General features: G+C 39.1%; 1 protein-coding gene across 1 annotated transcript in view; it reads left to right on the plus strand.

Moving 5' to 3' along the window:
- The window catches only part of LOC306828607 (metal transporter CNNM4), a 35,571-nt gene that overhangs the window by 10,246 nt on the left and 2,957 nt on the right, over positions 1-22,368 (plus strand). Inside the window, exons 2-6 of the mRNA XM_079351129.1 lie at positions 2,951-3,094; positions 3,175-3,309; positions 5,664-5,833; positions 15,360-15,456; positions 21,836-22,014. Of these exons, the coding sequence (XP_079207255.1) occupies positions 2,951-3,094; positions 3,175-3,309; positions 5,664-5,833; positions 15,360-15,456; positions 21,836-22,014 (725 nt within the window). The remainder of the gene's footprint in view (positions 1-2,950; positions 3,095-3,174; positions 3,310-5,663; positions 5,834-15,359; positions 15,457-21,835; positions 22,015-22,368) is intronic.

Here is a 22,368-nt window from a genome sequence, read left to right on the forward strand (position 1 = left end):
ATCTGGTAAAATATAAGAGTGAGAGCTCTTGATGAACTCAGGAGGGAACCGTGTCAGACTCATACCTGTCACTTTTGAGCTTCCACTCTGGAGAAAAGATGAGTGACGGAGGGATGGACTTTAACAAAAAGATCACTCCCTTGTCACATCAGATGCTCAGATGGATGTTTGTCAGCTGTTGGTATTTGTGTGTGTGTGTGTGTGTGTGTGTGTGTGTGTGTGTCACAGGTGACTGTAACACTCCGCTACAGTTACACATCTTTGTTTGCCTGAAATAAATAGGGGGGGGGGAGGAGGAGGACAAGCAAACAAGCACATCATGGAATTTAGCAGATGCACAGGAGCAGGAGGACTTTGTGGGTTTTCTAAATGTAGACTCAGCTGATAGAGGTCAGACACTGACTGCATGAAGAGGCCCGTGTACGGCTGGACTTCCTCGTACAGTGTGTGTGTGTTAGCCCAGTGGAGTCAATATAGACACTCCAGTGACTCTTCAGTAACTGGGGGTAAGTATGTCCCCCGGGGTCCTACTTCCTCTGAAATATTGACTCAGCACTGCAGGGAGAGGACGCACACACACACACGCACACACACACACACACACACACACACACACACACACACACACACACACACACACACACACACACACACACACACACACACACACACACAGAGTTTCTTTTCCATGACACAATGTCTCTATTTCTGTTTCTACAGTGGTCTTGTGTGGAATGAACAGCGCTAAGCTAATGAGTAATGTTCTCAAAGGGTTCTTATGATGCGACACTATTGACTCATGCTTTTGTCTGGGAGAAATAATAAGACTAAGGTCCCATGAAATCATATCCTTCTTTCCTCTGTTATGTGATGTCATTTCGAGGAAACCACATTTTTGGGTAGGAGGAGTCACATTAGGAGAAAAATGTCCTATAACATATATATAAAACATTTCAGAAACAAAAACAACTACCAGGACGTAGTTCTCACGTACACCTGAACAACATGGGTTGCAGTATCAAGTTCCCATCGCCAAAATCTGCCAAAAAAGTGAGCAGTACTAGGTTGTGACGTGGGTTCTTTCTTAAAAGGAACCCAGGTTCTGTAAAAGTGTCCTTGTTGGAATTAAATATCCTGCAACCTGCCAAATGTGTCTTCAAAACAAACCACTTGCAGAGTTCCCTTTTAGCTCAGATGAAAAGCACCCGCCGTATTGTCAGACGTATTCTAGACTAAATAAATGGATCATCTGAAAACTGTCCGAGAAAAACAAGTTCATCAAAACAAGCCGTCGAACCTCATGCAGTTATAAGAACAGTTTGGACCTTGTGTTGCTGCTCATTGTGTTAAGAAATGAATGTTCAGCCTTACTCAACATTCATTTCTAGACCTGAACACCTCCAGACTAAATAAACAGTCCACCACCCGCCTGCCTCTACCGACGCATCTCATGTTGTGACATTACAACAAGCCAGCAATGTCGAAAAATAAATTCCTCTGCTTTATGCGTGTTGATAAACCAGACAAGGTCAAAAACTGAGAGCGGTGGAGTGCGTTTGTGTTTTAATGGGCCAGCATCAAGGACACACACACACACACTCACATAAAGACAGCCACTTAAAGCCTCTGGTCTCCTTTTTGAATCGTTGGTCATATGAGCTCTTTGTAAATCCCATTGATCTCTTACTCTCATTTTGGAAACAAACAGTTGATGAATCCTTCCACCGTCTCTTTTTCTCTCTTGTTTTGTTCCTTAGCACGATCCAGTACCTTGTGGTTGCAGGCTGGAATGGAACAATGAAAAGTGTACTGAATGCATGAATGAATGAATGAATGAGTATTCATTCATTTTCATGTCAGTTCATTTAAGTGACCGAGCCGACATGGAATTATTCTGACAAATTGGTCGTTCAGACCCTAACCCTAACATCACAAGAGCACCATTTACACCAGCCATCCTCCAAGTAACAACGCTAACAATGTGGTCACCTTAACAGAGATTAAAGACGACTAAATGGCACGCCTGTCAACAATCATGTCGTTAGAAACCAATCTCTGGATGAGGGCCTGTCTGTCAGAGAGGGTATTTTAGATCAGTTGTTGTAGGGGAACCCTCTTCCAAGGCGTCTGGATTGATGAGGAGAAACGGATCAGCATGGGGATTCCAAATGATCCTGATATAGTCTAAAGTGCATCATGAGTAATTCAAAGCGTGGCCAGACGCCAACTTGATCCTTGTTTGGACACAAGCGTCCATCTGCACTTTGAACCAGTTTATCATGTGAGAAGTTCAGCTGGGTGTGTGCGTTTTAATCTACATGTTTTTTTCTTTTTTTACGTTTTACTGTAACACTTTTGGCCAAAGTCCAGACCCAACCCTAACCGTAATAACGCATACACATTAACAGGCCGTATGTGGTGTACGCACAAAGAGTGGTCTGATGAATGTTACAAAAGACCGCTATCAGTGAGAAATCCAGCATGATGATTTGTCATAATGAGGAACTTAAAGGTTCGGAAGGTAGAGCATACAAAGCAAAGCTGAGGTACAGTAGGCCGACTATATGAAGTGACTGTGTAGTTTTATTTGGAAAGAACATGCTGCACATGTTTTTACAGAACCAAAAGGCTCTAAAAGAAATGTCTTACTGTACATACCAGCAAGAGCAAGAAAAAAAGTTATTTACTTTTTATTTTTAGTGTAGTTCTGGTCTGGGTGCCTTTTACAGAGAAAACATGTTGAGATACTGATGTGAATTCCTTACTTCCTATACATCATCATAGTTGTAATAATTATCTCTTGCTTCTCTGGATGGTCATACAAAATCAGGAAATGTTAGCACAACCAGCGTAAACCACTCTCGAATCGATTTGCAAGGCGTTATAGAGTCGATGTCTTTGTGAGCTGTAAACCCCACTTATGTTTCTGATCTCTTTTCTTCCACTTCAGGAAAATCTCACCTGGCCATCGTCCAGAAGGTGAACAACGAGGGGGAGGGAGATCCTTTCTACGAGGTGCAGGGGTTGGTCACTCTAGAAGATGTGATCGAGGAGATCATCAAATCCGAGATTCTGGATGAATCAGACCTTTACAGTGAGTTACCGACAAAGCTTTTCTTTAATCAGCAGGGATGACTATTTTCGTTAACCTAATGTGTGTGTTACTCTTCTCAGCTGATAACCGCAACAGGAAAAAGGTCGCACCTAATAAGAATAAGAGAGACTTCTCTGCCTTCAAACATGAGAGCGAATCAAAAGTGAAGGTCTCTCCTCAGCTGCTGCTCGCTGCGCATCGCTTCCTTGCTACAGGTAATGATGCGCGCACACACACACACACACACACACACACACACACACACACACACACACACACACACACACACACACACACACACACACACAGTCATTCATCACATTAATTCTGGACGCTGCCAGTAGATTATTTATCACTTGTAAACTGACTGTGCGTTAGAGCATTTAACTGGGATTTGTAGCCACAACAGATCATTCTTGTTATGTCAGGATGGATTCTGTCATTTTGCCATCTGAAAAGCTCAGCAGGTTCAAACATGCTTGAGCCTCAAGTGAAGAACGTTGTTCAGTCCTGTTTGTACAAGCTCAGAAATACAGCCAATATAGCACTTTGTATTTTTATTGTTATTATTATTGTTGTTGTTGTTGTAGGGTTGTAGGGTTTACATGTGTTTATTGACTTTGACGGCCTATTTTGAAAAGTAGCAGTAAACCTGCTTGTGCTTACCACCACAAGAAGACTCTGGATGCAGGCCAGCTGGATGTGATGCCTCCACACTGCTACAAATCACCTGAGAACATGTTGCAATATGTCCACTTAGGGAGCGTTAGCTGATATGCTCTGCCAGAATTAGCCAGCCAGTGCTAGCATGACGTAGCACTTTCTAGTCTCACAGACACTGGTGGAAGTCCGACTCTAATCTGATGGAGTATCTGCTGGTTTTCTTTTGATTTTCTTTCTAAGATTGAGGCTTTTATTTTGCGTTCTATTTACATCACACAGGACTTTTTTCTTTCTCATGCTGTTCCGTTTTCAGCCCAGGAAGTTTCTGTTCTCTGATTTTATTTATTTTTTCTTGCTTATACCAACGATCACCACCCAGCTCTTTTTATATTAATTTGATCTTGTCCTTTTATACCTGGAGTGTCACTGGTCTTTAAGAAATATATTCCGGACACAGTATATCAAGGAGCTTTTTTAAGTTAATCATGGCATCATTGTGTAAAGTGTTATGATATAACTTCAGTGATCTGCAACAGCAGTGATTTGTAAGCGTGATGATTTTTTGAACTAAGTAAAAAATAACAAACCATGACGCTGATGTAGGCTTTGAAATTGTTTTGCATAATTTCACATGAGCTACCGCAGTGACTAACAGTATATTTATGATGAGATAAACCTGATGGTACTTGTTCATGTAATACATTAACCAGAGTGAAAGGAGTTTGTTTGCCTTCTAGATGATAAATGTCGACATCGGTCATATATGCCTCACCTCTCACTGTGCTTTGCTGAAGGTTTTGTTTGCAGGGTGGACTCTTGTTTTGTTCTCAGTTTGGGTGGGGTCGAAGGCACTTAGGTTAAGCCTTTATTGCAACAGCCTGCTCTGCGGAGATTCGCGATTTCACCTATAATTTTAACAGAAAATTATATCGACATTTATATTTACTTGATTTATTAACAAGAAAGCAGATAACTACTAATTCAGCAGGCTTATTTTAGGATTTTTTTTTTTTTTAAGAGCACTATAATCTACTCGCTATTTGTTGTCTTTAAAAACACTAGATGGCTTTACATGTTGTGTTGGCATTAAGATTATTAGTTTAAAAGGGATAAACTAGAGTAGCAAAAGATTTTATAATTTATAATAGGGCCTCCACTTGAGTATACTAATCATCGGTCACTAGAACAACTTAATGCACTATTGTTTCTGCTTAACAATTTTTCATTCAACCATTGATTGTTCTTAAAAAAAGAAAACATATGATCATCTTCAAGACATTACAGGTTCCAGAAATGATTGCACAAAGAAATAAAAAAAAACTTTAAATAAAACTTCCCTGATATAAAAAATCAAGACATTAAAAATATACAGTTGAAGAACACAACACACCCTGTGTAATCATTTCCCACAAGGAAAGGTATTTAAACATCTTGTTTAGTCGATCAGAGAGTGGGAGGTTAAATATACATTCAGTTTGTTTATTTATTATTATTTAGAAATATTGATATATTTATGATGATTCAATGATGGCAATAGTTGATGATCAATTGTCTGTCAATAAACTAATTGACACATTTTTACAGCTCAGGCTGATGTTCCTCGTGAAAGCTCTAATTCATGTAAAACCGTTTTACACTCCTTTGTTCATTGTACATTAAACTGTGTGTGATAGATGTACTTGGCACGCATCCTATTACATAATAACATGTTGTACTACAGACAAAAGCATAAATGACTCATGTGACAAGAAGCTGAATGTGGTGCCAGCAGATAAGGAACTAGCCGTGGACTTGACTATATTCACATCCAGAAAGTTAGGGTGATACAGTATTTGTTTTATGTGTCATTAAAAATAACTCAACATAGAAAGATCTTTTAACATCTTTTCCTCATCTCCTCCTGCAGAGGTGAGCTTGTTCAGCCAAGCTCAGATCTCAGACAAAGTGCTGCTGAGAATCCTGCGCCATCCTGACGTGATCCAGGAGATCAAGTTCAACGACAACGACAAGCGATCGTCTCATCACTACGTCTACCAGAGGGGCAAGCCCGTCGATTTCTTTGTCCTCATCCTGCAGGTACAATTTAATTATGAAAAATTTGGGTGAGGCATTAGTTCAGTCTGTGACAGCTAGTTGCTTCAGCGTGGGTGAAATAGGAAGTCTGACCCTCAAAAAAGCTGATTAAATTGGGATCAGGCTCTTTTAAAACCGTTTGAACACTTTGTCCATTAAGTAGATGATCTGGAACCTGTTGCACCAACTGGTCTTAACTAAAAGATCAATGGTTAGATAGGTTAGGTAAAAAAGATTTGTGGCAGAGCAACATGTTTCAGCTCATTAGAGCCTTCATCAAGGTGCAACGATCACAGAAATACATCATTATATAGTGGCATAAATCAACTAAAAAGAAAAAGCAATAGTGTACAAATAAGTACAGAATATGTGAGATTACCTCTCGTAAATCAGGAGGAAAAACAAGTGCCCAATAGAAGAAACAAAGGAGATACAAGTTCAACAACTGTTGAAGATACAGGTAACAAGGAAGATTTTGTAACGGATTGTTTGCTGTCTTTTAGGTTATTGGTTGGCTAACATTTCAGACCCTAGTCAAGACACCTAATTTGTTCCCAGGTCAAACAAACAAGGTGCTGTCTGTTCCTCACTATTGTTCCTAAATTGCTGTCATAGCTGCTGCAGCAGGAACATGATACTGACAATAAAAGGCTAAAGTCAAAAGAAAACTGTAAATATTAAAGGCTTAATTTGCCAAACACAGTCACTGAAGAAACCGAAAAGAAGTGTGGCATCTCGTTTGAAACAGTCTCGTCTGACTCATTGTGATGATCAAACCCCGCCCTCCAAATGTCAAACTCAAAAACCTTCAGCCAGAACCCTAATCTCCGTCTCCATCTCATCTTCCTCTACGCCCACTGATTATTTGAGACTGAGCGGCACTCAGTGCTCTGTCTTGTTTTTAAACTCTGCTCTGAGTTGTAGCTTGGGACAGATGGAGGTGGGCGTCACACTCCAGAAACTGTTAAAAAAGTGTGTCTGTGTTTGCTAAAGTTTCTGTTTGCATGTTTATAGCTTTCAAAAACAAGTTGAGTCATTACACAAGTTTGTTCCAGATAATTTGATGTAGCGTTTAAATAAAACATTCACAGCTCTTCTAATCAGTAAATGTTGAAGATTCACTGGGCTTAACTCTATTAATAATAATGAATAATAAACAAAAAGGAGTTTGGGTTGCATAAGATACAAACTAACTTGATATTTGCAGCGGGAATTGTTAGAAAAAGTGACAACACAATATACATGATCCACTGTAACAATAATAGTACTGCAATAAATGATATGGCAACCATAACATGATACACTCATACATCACAATATTTGATGTACAAGGTTAGTTTTCACTGTATCTGGACTTTTTGCTGTAGCTTTGTGTTTTTCCACCTTTGAGAATAGTGTACCTTCAGATCACCTGGTTAATGAGCAACAATTGTAAATCCTGAGAGCTCTTCCTGGCAACATCCAAATCTGGTCTGCTGAAGAGCTAATGGCACAAAAATATAATGGTTCCATGCAGGCCTTTGATTATTCACATGATATTATGTCATTCCCAACACACACTGATAACACAAGTGTCAGTATGCATTTTAGGATAGATAGCAGAAGTTTTCTTATTATGCTACAAAAATATGCCATTTTATTTATTTATTTATTTATTTAATATTTACATCAGCAAAGGAACATTTGTTTATCAACAACTTAAGCTAGTTCCACTACAGGGGAGGCTTGATGGGCTCTGCAATTCGTCAGATAAAATAAGCATGCATAAGTAATGGTGAGGTCATCAGCAAGAATAAGGTGAGAAATAATTGGCCTTGCTAATACCTGACAATGATGTATTTTAACATTATTTAAAAAACGCTTTGCAGTAAGATAAGTTGTAATTTTTTTCTCACACTAATCGTAGAGTTATATTTCTGCACACTGTGAACACACAAACATTACCCCAACTGCTTTTGATCTTCTGCTGTATCCACACACTGTGTACATGTACACGCGTGCTATTATCTCACTATGTGGGAAAGTTCTGCTGCATAGTCTTGAATTGACAGTTCCCCGTACTTTTATTTCTCACTCGTCTGTTATGCCGCTGTGCAGAAACAGTAATTAGTTCCGTAATGCAGGGATCACTTCCACTTTCTCCCTGCTGATCTTCTCTGTGAGACCCCCCCCCCCCCCCACCCCACCCCCCAGTGTGAGGCTGGATATGGAGGATGTTGTGAAGAGACCCCACATGTTGAATAGTAATCCTCTGAGACCTTTTTTCGTAGAGAGTGGCATTTAGTGTCAGTGTGCCAGGAAGGAGATTTTAACAAGAGGTAAGATCCTGCTGGAGCCAGCATTTGGGAATAGTTGTGTGTGAGTGCAGTACCGATAAATCCTGTTGGCTTCAGGCAGATTTAAAATGTTCTTCAATAAAAAAAAAATACTCATTTTTTAAAAACATTTTTTTTTACGTACATTAAATGTGCAAAATGTACGATGATACCTGCATAGTTCTCTCCCAAAATAAAAGAGACAACTTTTATTAGGTCATGTACAGATTAAAATGTGTTCCAATAGTTACAGATTCATTGCTGACTACTCCATTACATTTTAGGTTGTTGTTCCTATGAGGAGTCAGCCTGTGTGAGACTAAGCCTGTGTTTGTGTGCTGCTCATATTTGTCCTGTAAACACGTTATGCTCTCACATTCCAGGAGTGCTTATTTGGAAATGGAGGAAGGTCAAAGATGGGGAGAGGTCTAGTGGAAATAAAATAGAAAGGAAGGACATAAAAGGATCATTTTGATTTGAGACGAGTTGTTTTAGATGTATGATAATAGCGTATTGGTTCCAAAAAAGTGTAAAAGTATGTTGTGTTAAAAGTGTTGAATGTTGGGGAATGCTGGGGCGCTTTTGAATGGTTGAGAACTGCAGTGAAAGTCCAATGTTGAAACCTCATGAGGAACTCTATTTCAATACAATATCAAGGATATAGATCTTACATTTGATCTGGGTTAAACACCTTAGTTTTTTTTTTTTAATTGATGTTAAAGTTTAGCCGGAGTGATAAAATGCTTTGACATGCTTTCTGATTTAAAGTTCCAAAACCAGTCCTCCTTTTGTCGTGTTTTTTTTTCTTTTTAGAAATTGTGTTTCTCTTTTCGTTTTTCAGTCCAGTGGTCTGTTTCAATAAGCAGGCTTTGTGCAAACACTGAGTCTTAACCTTGAAATGAGGGAGACTCTGGGTTTTCCGTTTCATAGGGGGAAGTCACCAGCCAGAAACACACTTTAATGTCCTCAGTCTTTTATTCAGTCCATTCATTACGGGCGTGTCATTGGAGATTCAACATTTGTCTAAGACAAAATCCAGCTTGTTGTATGTCAGGTAGGCTACACTGTACTATAGCCTATAAAACAAACCTTTGTCAAACATGGAGTCAAGAGTGCACCGAATGACACCAAGCAGTTATGTTAATGGACAGAGGCCTTATTTTTCTCCTTTTTATTGTCAGAAGTTGAGTTGAAGAGGATTTCAAAAGATAAAACGTTGTAACTCATTAAATGGTTGATGCTAGCTTAAATGTAGCAAAGTAATAGAGTTGGGGGGGGGTTCAGTTTGTAATTTCAAATCATTGAAAAACATTCAACCTGTAACATTGATAAAAATTCGCTGACAAAGTAAAGATATATAGAAGAAATAATAATCTGACAGACAAAGTTAATAAGAATACAATGAAATAAAAACAAACATTTATAAAGTAAACCAATCAACATAAACAAGTGATGTTGCTTCAGTGTCGTCAAACCCAAGTTTGCAATTCAAATGAAACCTGGGCCTGTGCTCACCTGCACTCTTTTAAAGAGGCGAGCAGCTGAAGGCTAAATTACCTGCTGCTCGCACAACACACTGGAAGCACAGAGTCCCTCTCAATGGATGAGTTGCATCATGGGTAAAGTTGGTTTTAATATTTTAATATTTGTGGTCACAGCTTGAGTATAAACAGAGGTGATTGAATGTGGAAGAATGTGGAGTGTGTGAACAGTATGCATGTTTCATGTGTATGTCCGATGTGTGGGAGTCTGGTGGACTCATGAGAACTAAAACCCTCAGATACTGATTGTTCACTGACCTTGTTCCATCTCTTTTAAAGTGTGTATATCTGCATACGAGTGTGTGTGTATACGCGTGTGTGTTTTCCAAGTTGTGATCTTCGCTGTCAGCAGACAGGCTGTTTGTTTATGACCAGCGTGATTCATGCATCTATAAAGATGCTCAGTGTTTCTCATAGAACAAGGTCAGACTACACAAAGGCAAAGTTAGATCACTGATCTTTTCTCAGGCTTCCTCCATCTGGAAAAGTGAATGATGTTCAGAGCATATACTTAATATCCCATGTTGTAGTGAGTTGGTAATAAACAGGAAATATTTTGGAAAAGCAGGCTTGTTGTTGTTGTTGTTGTTGTTGTTGTTGTTGTTGTTGTTGTTTTTTACAAAATGAGACTTGTCCACCTCTAACGAACATTCTCCTGTGAGTTGTTTGAAGTGCTCTGGTTGACACTTTGCTCATTCAGTCTACGTGTGACTTGTGTTCTTGAAGAAGGCTTTTGATTGTGTACAGTAGCTCAGGCAGTCACAGACTGATTGTTTTTGCGTCCAAAGTTGTGCAGGCAGACTGTCGTCATTTACACCGAACATGCTGTATTGAATAACACACGGTCACAAACCACTAAACCAGTGGTTTTCAAACAGTGCGGCAGGTGGGCGGGGCAGCAGCGTGGTCCGGGCTCTGCTTAATTGGGCACACTCGAAATCTAGAAAGCGTGAATAATTGCTATTCATTGTGTTTCACACGTCATGATGAAATTCATGTTCACAATTTTTCTGCCTGATATTTAGTCAAGTAGAATGTTGCCCTTTTAGTCTCCTTTTTGAAAAGGATGTGGGGGAGGGGTGGGGGGGGGGGGCACTAATCACCTGGCAACGAGGATTGATATACAAACACGAGCATAATCCCACACACGCACAAACTAACACACAATCACAGAAGTGTTTGTGTGGTTAAAGGCAGGGCCTCCTACTGGTTTCTCATAAGTTATTAACAAACCTGTGACTCCAGTCCTCTGCAGGGTCTGTACACACACACACACACACACACACACACACACATATACACACACACACACACACGCACACACGTATACACACACACACTCATTTTTTATTGATAGTTTCACCTTTTAGAGGTCATCTGTTTGCCATTTTCAGAACTTCTATTTAATCCCAGATCCAATAATCTTTACGTCTTTTACGTCTGTAAGGCCATTTCCAACTCTTTCTGTTATCTTTTAAAGGATGGCTCTCTCTTTATATCTGTTCTCAGTCCCACGTTATTGGTACCATTTTAGCATCATGTACTGGTATATCTAGTCTAATGTATTGATCAAGCTGCAACCTGCACATTTAGAGAAATAAACATGTTTACAGCCTGGTCTTACTGTCAAAACAAAATTGGTATCAACAGCTGATTTCTTCATTGTTTAATTTAAACGTAATTTTCTGTTTATTTCCAAGCTAATGAGTTCATAAACAAATCCAACTGAACGTCATGTTTATTGTTGTTTCTACATGTTTATTAATCCCTTGGGAAGCTTCCCTCTGGGAAATTCAGATTGCAGCAGCAGGTAGCACCAAAGGATAGAACAGGACACAGACGCACACTAAAATAAAAAATAAAAAAACAACAACACAAAGTTAAATATTCTGTAGCAGCAAAAAGGTCACAGGACTTTTGTAATAATTACCAGAAAAGTCTCTTTTTTTTTCATCCCTTCCTGCACATCCACATCCAACGTTCAATGAGCTGGAGAAAAACAAAAGAAGTCACCGTTGACTGACCTTGATGTGTCTCTTCACTGAAATAGAAAAACTCCTCCCAAGCACGGTTAAGAAATAAATAACCACTGAGCAGGCTCAAAGAGGGCTGTCGTGCATCACATACATCACGCAGAGCCTTTATTGTATATCTGTTTGTTGTAGAGACTGAAGCCGGGACACAAAGTCCTTACTCACGTTGTTGATGAGTCATATCATCATATACTGTATCATTGAACTTTGGCCTGTTTTTCAGTTCTTCCTGCACATTGTTTAACAAATACACACCATGAACACACATTTACAAAGACATCAAAGTAGCACGTTTTCTAAGGCGTGTTACTCTTCTTATTGTCACTTTCCATTTGACTTTTCTGGGTTTATCATTCTGGATTCTTTTTCCCCTCTTATTTAGTCATAAACAGTCATTTTGGGTAACCGTCATAAAAGCCACTTCGTCAGGCTGATATACAAATATGTGTTTTGTGCACATTTTGATAGCAATTAACAAATAGTTTCTTGATAACATACATTTTCATTCTAATGCCAAGATATAAGAAGTAAATAAAGGAGAATAAGAAAAGTATTGTGTGGATACTTTCTAATTCACAATATAGTTTCCTTGACTTTACTGCATCTGCACTGTATTACAGTTCTTGTGACCTTTTAGCAATTTTAACAAAAAACAAAAATAATCCCACAATTCAACCAAATCTTGACCCAAATATCGCTTAGCTCTTATTGGCTCTTTGAGCTTTGTGATATTTACCTTTAGCCGGCAAATCCTGATCGACTCCAAACCAGTAAGAAGCACAACAACATTAAGTATGTGAGAGATGTAATTTGAAATAACTTGGACTGTTTTAAATGTGGTAGATAATGTTGTTTATGTTGGCAGTGCTTGTAATCTTTTCAGAAAATAAGAGCATCATAGATGGCCATAATAGCACGCCTTTATTTCGACAGAAGGAAAGATCAGGCTAACCATTAGACTGACTCTAGACACAGCCTGTTACTCCTTTTTTTCTGTTGACCTTGTGTCCTGCTTGTTTGGAGTGAAGGCTGGGTGGAGGAGTTTTCAGTTGTCTGCAGTCTCAGCCGACTCAATCTGACTCACTGCTGGTTACTGTTAGCGTGCAACAAGAGTTTCTTAATTTGCTTTCATCTGCAGCCACCTGCCAGCATCCACTGTTTTCATTGCTTGACATCCTCAAATGTGTTTTAAAATAGACTTCAGTGCTGTTCCAACTTTGACTTACGAAGGTGCTTCTTAGATCCAAGTTTTCTGCACAATACACAATTGTTTGTCATACCAGACAGCAGCCTTTGACAGGGGGATACTTCTGTCATAAAAGTATCAGGACCGTACTAGCCGTGTCAGAGCCCTACTTTTTAATAAAATCCTTTTTGCTGCAGTATATTGTATAAGCGTTGGCAGGCTGTACCGTCAGTGCAGATCAGGGAAAACTGGTCTGACCAGAGCCCTATCAGGTTTTACACCTCTCACTTTTGTCCTCCGCCTCCCTCTGTTTCTATTCTTTCTCTCCTCCCTCCCCCGTGCCTCCCTTTTTAAATTAAACTCCAGCCATGCGGCAGCAGCAGCAGCGTGGATGACTGCGAATCACTTCAGAGTCTTCATGCGTGTTTGCGCTATTTTTTGTGTGCGTGTGTGCATGTGTTACAGGTTAAGTATTTGACCCTAGCTGAAGCTCTCACACACGCAGAGTCAGCCATATGTTGAGGGGTAATTAGCATATTTCCAAATCTGCTCATTTATCTTAAGATAAACGACAGAGCCCAGAGGTTTAACCTGGAGTGTCAGAAGATAAAGTCACGCTGCTCTCAACCTCCATACTTGAAGAGGCAAAAGTAGCTTAGACGTTAAAGAAATATCAATAGCTCATATCACTGGTTTTGTTTTCTTATTATAGGCAGAGTAGAGCCAGAGGAGGCTTGCAGTGACTCTCTGCTTCTATTTCAGCAGCAAGTTGTCCTTGAGCAAGGCATTTGACCTCCTCTTACTCAGTGGCTGAAGGTAGAAGTCTGTTGTTGTTTTTAGCCGGTGTGAATGTTTGTAGCGTTGTGAATTTGAAACTGTGGCGGCATGGAGGCCTCCATCCTCACTCAATGAATTAACCTCTCAGAATAAAGACAGAAAATAAAGATGTCCACACACAGAGGGCTCCACGTACTCGGATGGCTGATGCAAGTGTTGTCCCCATTAAGAAGATATATTTTCACTTTCTGTACACTTTTCTGTGCCTGGCATTCAGATCTCACATCAAAGTATAACTAGGAAACCAGGAAGTAAAAGGTCTGTAAAAGAACAATGAGAGTGGTGTGTTTTACAGACTGGACTGCAGTGTCAAAGATATAGCCAGACCTGAAGGATTAGTGGACTCAGTGCATCATCAAGTTTCTGACTTCACTCTTACAAACTTTATAGTCCACGAACGGCTCAATGTGCTGTCATGTTTGTCCTTTCTTTTAGTCTCCCTATTATTTTACCACCTGTTCTGCTGTCATCAGCCCAGACCCCCCGTGTGTGTGTGTGTGTGTGTCTGTGTGTGTGTCTGTGTGTGTGTGTGTGTGTGTGTGTGTGTGTGTGTGTGTGTGTGTGTGTGTGTGTGTGTGTGTGTGTGTGTGTGTGTGTGTGTGTGTGTGTGTGTGTGTGTGTGTGTGTGTGTGTGTGTGTGTGTGTGTGTGTGTGTGTGTGTGTGTGTGTGTGTGTGTGTGTGTGTGTGTGTGTGTGTGTGTGTGTGTGTGTGTGTGTGTGTGTGTGTGTGTGTGTGTGTGTGTGTGTGTGTGTGTGTGTGTGTGTGTGTGTGTGTGTGTATAGGGGAGATGTGGGAGGATGGAGGGAGGACAGTGTGGATTAACTGTGCTGTGTTGTTGCTGCAGTTCACACATTCCAGCGGGCCGATTCAGGCCAACTCACTGTACCAACACAGAGGCCTCCTCCTGTCCTCTCACCCCCCTCTGACTTTAATATCTTCGTCCCCCTGCTGTGCCACCTTGATTATTACTTTGACAGAGAATTCAATCTTCCCTCTGAAGCTACTTCTCTTTTACACATTTTAAAGGGGTCAGATCTATAGTGTCTTTAATTAAGGCCAAAGTAAACTTGTGTCCCCCACTAATGCTGCTGAGTCCCTCTGAAGGAATCATTGCGATATGTACTACTATACTGTAATTTACCCTGGTTTAACCTGTAACTGTACTGCCCTCTACAGGACAGAAATGGTAAGTTCACAAAAACTGGGTTTGTCCAGTCTTTCTGTTGTCCTGCTCTGTTTTGACCTGAAACATTTACTGGTCCCTTTTTGGGGCAATGTTTTAGGCATTTTAGAGCTACGATGAAACATTTTCTGTTTCCTGATTCTGGAATGTCAGGATTTGATGTATTTCTTTTCTGTTTACAACGTTAAACTGAAAAACTGTCTCTGGGTTTTAAAGTAAGTTTCAGCCTCTCCAAAAAAGCCACACCATCTATCTGCCAATTTCTTTCTTTGAATCCTGTCCATTAGGTAGATAATACAAACAGCTTGATAGAGAAGGTATTAAGGGGCTACATATAAGTCCAACATGCACCACTTTGTGGTGTTATGTTTTTGATACTGATGTACAGATGTAAATTCATATTATACCTGTTTTTGTCCCCATTTTTAATCAGGGACGTGTGGAGGTGGAGGCCGGCAACGAGAACATGAAGTTTGAGACCGGACCTTTCTCCTTCTACGGCGTCATGGCGCTCAGTGCTCCTACACTGGGTTAGTGTAAATCTCCTCTCCTCTCCTCTCCTCTCCTCTCCTCTCCTCTCCTCTCCTCTCCTCTCCTCTCCTCTCCTCTCCTCTCCTCTCCTCTCCTCTCTTCTCCTCTTCTATATTTATATATAAGGCTTATGTTGTTCTCATCTTTGTGAAACATCATTTATAATCCTTTTTATTCTAAAGATTTAAAAAGAATGAACACATCACATAAAACCCAAAAAATGATAAAAACAGACAAAAAGTGTTCAGACAGCAGCACATTTCTTCTATTTTATGTTACTTATACTTCAAAGAAGTTATAATAATCGGCACATGAATATGACACAACTATAGAATGATGAATTTTAAATGAATGTTGCTATGTCTTGTTGACCTATATCTTATATATTTTATACGCCTTGTGCTAACATAAAAGCCTCAGCTAGTTTTCAGCTCAGCTTGTTCGGTGGCTGGAGCTGACAGAAGCTGATGGATTCATGGCAACATAATGTGAGGATCTGAGACTGGAGCAGGTTGTCTTGGACACATTTAGATAGCTCCATGTGCAGGGTTTTCACGTTCCTGGAAAAGTCATGGAATTTGTAAAATTCTTTACAGTTTTGAAAAAGGCACAGAATTTTGTTTTGTGAAAAGAACCTTCCGCGTGATGTATCCTAACGGCAGGAACGGTCTGATGTGCCGTTAGCGGTTTGTCAACACGGTGTTTGGTGTGGATCAGTCAGTCAATTGTCACACTGTGTCATCGTCTGTGAAACGGTGAGAAATCACCTGCTATCTTCAGATGAGTCCCGCTGGTATATTAATGAGTTGGAATAAATTCACCATAAAGTTTTTGATATTCTCTTCAGAACATTCAGCTGATGGACTACATTTGTGTCTGTTCCATCTTTCCATTCATGTCTTCTTCCAAGTGTCCAACCCTGTTTAGCTAAACGAGTAGGGCATGATGATGTAAATGAATATACGTATATGATGCATTATATCATCTGTGGAGGACACAAGTTAGTCGTCTAATGAGTTGGCAGGCTTTTTGTCACACAACACTCCCTTGAATTGAACTGATTTTAAGGTGCAAACTCAGGTCAATAATTAGACTTCCAGGACTTCATTACTCAATTATTGAGCTGTCATTTCCTGTCACTGTTGTCAAAAACATTCATGTCATCAAACTTCAGATCGATCAAATCTTCAGAAGCAGCTCAACATCTGCCACGACTTAATAATCTCAACTGTAACGTCTCACGTGTGATGTTCCCTGGAGGAGGATTTCACCCGTGTTTTGCATGTACTCTTCCTGTTTGGTCTCAGATCTGTAAATCTGCCCTCCCACCTTACCCCCTTCAACCCCTCCCCTCCTCCTCCCTCTGTTCCATGGATCTCTTCCTCCCTTGTCTCCTCTCAGTGGCTGCACATCGTCCTTGCCTTCTCTCCTTTAAGAGGTTTTCTCTGTTCTCTCGGTTGCCAGGTAAACTCCGGCATGTCTGGGTCCTCTAACACCAAGGAGGGGTAGGGCTCATGGGTGGGTGGTTCTTGAGTGGGTGGGCAGGGCCTGGCTTTGATTCGCCAGGTATGCCTTTGAGGTTTTGTGACTTTTTATGCCTCAAAAATCTGTTAAAAAGCAAATTGAACATCTGATCGTAGAGGGCAGAATATTGCTGACACAGTGCTCTTTATGGGCAAAAAGAAGTACTTTTGGTTTTTCAGTTCTGCAATATAGCAAACAATATATTTTGACTCATATCTGTTTGGCCAAAGGTGAAAAACATTCTAAAGGATTCAGCCCATAGACTGCAGTGTAACAGCAGTTGTTGTCCCTTTGTGATTGTAGTAAACTATTATCCCTAAGGACATCGAACAGTTACAAGATGACGACTTCTTTTTTGGCAAATAAGCTCATTGGGACACCAAAATAACCAAAGTTGCATCTGAATTTAGTCAGCAATTTGTTCAGCAGGATTTTTGCAGAGAGGATGAGTAGGAGGTGATAAATCCATCTCATATCAGCAAACGTGTAGGTGTAGGTCAGTGTTTGTGTAACTGTACAGCACAAAGTTTTTCTGTTCAGTCGTTAGCAGAAGGTAATGTGTGGTGTGAATCTGCTTTTGGGTCTGTATTTGGAAGAGCCATTTCACTTAAAGGCTGATTTATGCAGATGTGGCCAGAATAGCAGGGATAGTGTACAATGTCTCTGGAAATACTTAGTATAGGCTTCATGCTTCGATAGGTTCTTCTTTTTCAGGAAAAAATGGCGATGCCAAACAGCTCAAACGAAGGACAATGAGCAGACCACTGCACTGTAACTTTCAATTCAATTAAAAAAAAAAAAGCAATATTTGCGCACAGCAGTAAATGATCAGCACTGCAGGTATACTATACATTAAAATAAAATGTCAATAAAAAAATAGATAGTGTAAAAATGCAAGTACACTTTATAGTAAGTGTCAGAAATTGATAGATGGATGGATAGATAGACGGATAGATAAGACGTTCTGAAGCCTCTTAGAATCAAGTTTTCACCAAGACCTTGGGGTATCATTGCTTATCCACAAGTTTGCCATTAACTAACTACAACTCCAATGTAGAGAAGCAATAGATATGTTAGAAGCCTTTTATGAAGCATATGAGTCCATTGCACACTTTGTCCAACAGGGAGCACTGTCAGGTTTGTTTATCAAACTTAAAATGTTGCACTGAGTAAGAAAAACAGGACTGGGGGAAGAGGGACTGTTAATTTAAGTCACCCTTTTAAACAAGAAAATACCTTCTTTCTTTTTTCTTTTTTTTTAAAGTCAAGTAAATATTGCTTGTTTTCATGTTTCTCCTGATAAACTTTGTTATGAACTTTAATAAGGAGGAAACAGGCAATCTGCAGTCAAGAGCCAGGTTGTTAGTACTCCTCTCTGACACTTCACAGACCTAAGTTTTTTTAGAAATGCAGCATAATTTTAAATAAGAATAATTTGCAGAAAAAAACTGAACTGATCATCATTTTGAGTTGTGTAAAAATTGTACAGTGTATTTTGAAGGGTTTTATAAACTCAAATATCAGTGCATACAAGTCTGACACTGAAATGCCCACTTTAACACCACTTAACTCCCGTTTACCTTTTAATGCTTCAAGTGCTTGAAATGTAACCACAGGGTTTGTCTCCTAATTACCTACTGTATGTTTCGTCAAACAAATCCCCTCCTTCATATTTTTTGGCAAGGGGACGATCACTGCATCATTCACTCAGCCCAAGGTGGTCCTGATTTATTTAAAGAATTACAACACATTTAGAGAGTATTTTGCTCCTGTTCAAGTGGATTTTTTTATAGGTTTACCCAGACCTTACAGAACACTACAGTATAGGCATTATGCATGATAAAAAAAAAGGACTCAGGCATGGACCAGGAAATTCAAAGTAATAAGGAGGTTGATCAATGAGCTTATCTGCCTGAAGGGGGAGCACTGACCTTCAACCTGCAGGTTACGTAGAGATAGGAAATGATCACGTTATCTCGAATATGAAATAAGTAAAAGACAACAACGTCATGAGACACAAGACGGGACTAAAAGCTCCTGAAGCTGTTCAAGCTTTGCAGCATCTTTAGTTTGGATACATGGTAGCCTTTGATCTTGTTCTTCTTCTGTTAGTTCTGTAGGATTTTTTTAGATGAAATGTCACTTTTACTATTCAATCAATAACACTAGTAAAGGGGAGGCTGCAGAGCTGTTTCAATGCAGTAGTATTGTTTTTGGTGAATGTTGTCCTATCGCTCACTCTTAGAGTTAGATTCTAATCATAGTTTTCTAGATAAAAAGCATTAAACCCTGTGGTCATTTCTTTTTCCCACAAAATCACAGACGCCCACTTCCAAATGTGACTCGGTTTCCCATTTCATCCTGTTTTTTTTATCAAGTTGTTTTTTTGTTTTTTGTTTTTTTTTTAAAGATTTTTTTTAAACTGAAAGAAGTGGGACCAGGGTGAAGATGGTTGGAATTAGGTCCATCACTTAGCTATGTTTATTTTTTAATTTGTTTAGTTTTTTCATGAAATTTTACAAACACTAACACAAAACAAAAAAGTTTGTTAGCATCAAAACCAGATTTTTTTAACTTGAAGATCCAGCCGGTCACTTTTATATCAATGTAGGGCTGAATAAAATAGATTTTAAAATAAAATAAATAATAATAAATAATAATAATAAAATTATTTATTTAACTATTGTTCAAAATAAGTTGGAATTATCATTTTTGGATCCAAAGTTTCATTTTCACTTGAAAAAAGTATCAGGGCAAAGTCTTGCTGATGTGACATTTGGGCTGTTTGCCAAACAAATGTTTTCTCTTCTCACAAATGTGCTTCATTTCAATCTTTATTCAAAAATGTTACATTTGAAAAAGAAAAAAAATCATTTACACTTTGGACATTGCTCTCTGGAATATTGTAGTTTGAATCATGTTTCAATTTATTTTCAGCCCTTATTGATGCCCAACAAGGACCTTCAAATCTTTAAAATGCACATATTTGTGAACCTAGATATTTAGTATAGAGCTCTGTGGGCTCGTTCATGGTTAGTTGTCTTAAATGGTGATTGTCTATCATCATTTTAGAATTTAATAGATAAATCCTTCAAGCCTGCAGCTGGTGGCATGTAGCCAAACATCTGAAAGAGTTCAACTTTTGAAAGGCAACATGACACATGCTAAATAAATGCAAAATCAAGACATTGTTTTGCATCTGTGCAATACAAGTCATTTTAGAAGCCACTGACACCATGAATCAAACACATATTTGAAAAGCTCTTAAACTGTCTCTGATGCTAGCCATGGTTATAAAAGTTGAAGATGAATTTTAGGCTTTGAGGATCTTGTGAAATAAATGTGACCTGTTGGATTTTCAAGTGCAATGTTGTATTATCAAAATAATAAAGAGTGTCTCTTGACTAAGTGAAATCTAACAACTAACTAGAAAACTTAGCAGTAGATTTCCAACTTTAACTAGCTAGCTTAATTTAATGAATGCTAACGCAGTTGACGTGTCCAGGTAAAACAGTTTCCTATGACTCACTGAGGCCCCCTGCAGGACGACTCGCACTGACTGGTAATAATACACAGCTGGTAATGAGCATGAGTGTGAAGTCAGTGTGAAACATTTTGTGTGGTTTCCTTTGCATAGCATGCAACAATTACAACCGAACGTTAGTTAGTCATTGTGGTTTAAACTTTATGGAGCAGAGGTGGAAAATTACCAGCTGAAGGATTGCTGTAAGGACAATAATGAAGTGATACTGTTATCAAGAAACTGTCAACAAACCAAAAAGCCTACCGGTACAGATTTGAAAATTTGTGACTGTACCCACAACAAATAAAGCAGGGGTTTTAATTTGAAACGATTTGACTTCATAGCAGACACACTTCTGACTTAATGTTTGGGACACATGTTATTCAAAGTTTTAAAAACAGTTACTACTCCTGGCTTCTTAAAAATGTTTTGTGTTTTTTTTTTCCCCCACTTTTGTCTGCTACATATCACTGAAAATTGTATCAATTTTAAATGTTATGCTTGAGCCCTGGGACATTATAAATGACCGAGAGGCAAATTATGGATGAAAACGAATCAAGTCATTCTGCCCTGCCTTGTACCTAGATCTTTCAAACATCTGGATATTTATTTAACGAAAACATGAAGACAAAAACAGCCAAAAGTCTTTTGTGAGAAAAGATTTGTTCTATTCATGTATTTTAATTAACAGTTGTAACTGTCTGTGTCTATATAATGCTGCTTTGTAATATGAATGCAGCTGGTATTAACAGGTCTACTTATCTAAACGTTTTTTATTTTTAACATGTTATATGAAATTAGGTTCATGGATACATTTAATTATATAATATTGTCTTTAGAAATTGAATTCACTTTTTAATGGTTGTTAAACATGTGTTCTGTTCATGAGTGTTTGCATCTTGCACTGGCCGACACATGATAAAAAATACTTTTTTAAGGATGAGAGTTGGTTTCAGATAATGAGCACAAATTGAGTCACTGCTTGTTATGCTGTTGGAAAATTTTGTGTTTCATCACCTTTGCGTGCGTGGCAGGCCCCCAAGATGCTGCTGTGATAGTGAAACAAAAATGACATACAGTAGAGACAGTTTGTTCCTCTGGGCATTTACTTGTCACTACTTATCCATTCATATCATTAATATTAACCTGCATAGAAACATACACTGCATCTTGTTAAAGTCTGTTGGTCTGTGAAGAGCCATTAAATCACCTTTGAATATTCACCCAAACTGCGTCACTCGGATCGTGATAAATATGATATTCTATCACATAATTATGCAAACAGTTATTGTTGTTATTAACCTTTTCTGTATTTGTGTACATGTTTACAGAGTTTCGTTCGCCGTCCCACGTCAGTGGGTTGAACCGCACTGCCTCTCTGAGCGGAGCCGACAGGACGGAGTCACTCTCTGTCAGCGGCAGCAGCAGCCAGCTGAATAACAGCCTCCCATCGCAGCAGTACACACCAGACTTCTACGTCCGAGCACTTACAGACCTGCAGTTTGTCAAGGTTTGTTACAATTCGAAGCATGATGGAATTAGATAAGTGAACGGTATCCGTGCACCAAAGATATCTAAATTAAAAGACAACTGGCTACAAGCTTTCATACTGTATTTCATGATTTTGCAGAGGTATATTTGAATGGATTGAAACAAAAACAATTTGCGAATGTTTCAATTTTAACAGTAGTTGCCTAACAGCATTGTCACCTCACAGGAGGGGATTGTTGGATCAAACCAAGAAAAAAATGAAAGAAGCAAAATTCCCTAAATATCATTTGCTCCTTTTGAGATTCCTTTGGTGGAATTATAAACCAGAAGCAGCATTTTATTTATTACAAAGCTCTCCAATATCAGAAATAGC

Source organism: Symphodus melops (genome assembly GCF_947650265.1).
Source record: "Symphodus melops genome assembly, chromosome: 1".
Taxonomy (NCBI): domain Eukaryota; kingdom Metazoa; phylum Chordata; class Actinopteri; order Labriformes; family Labridae; genus Symphodus; species Symphodus melops.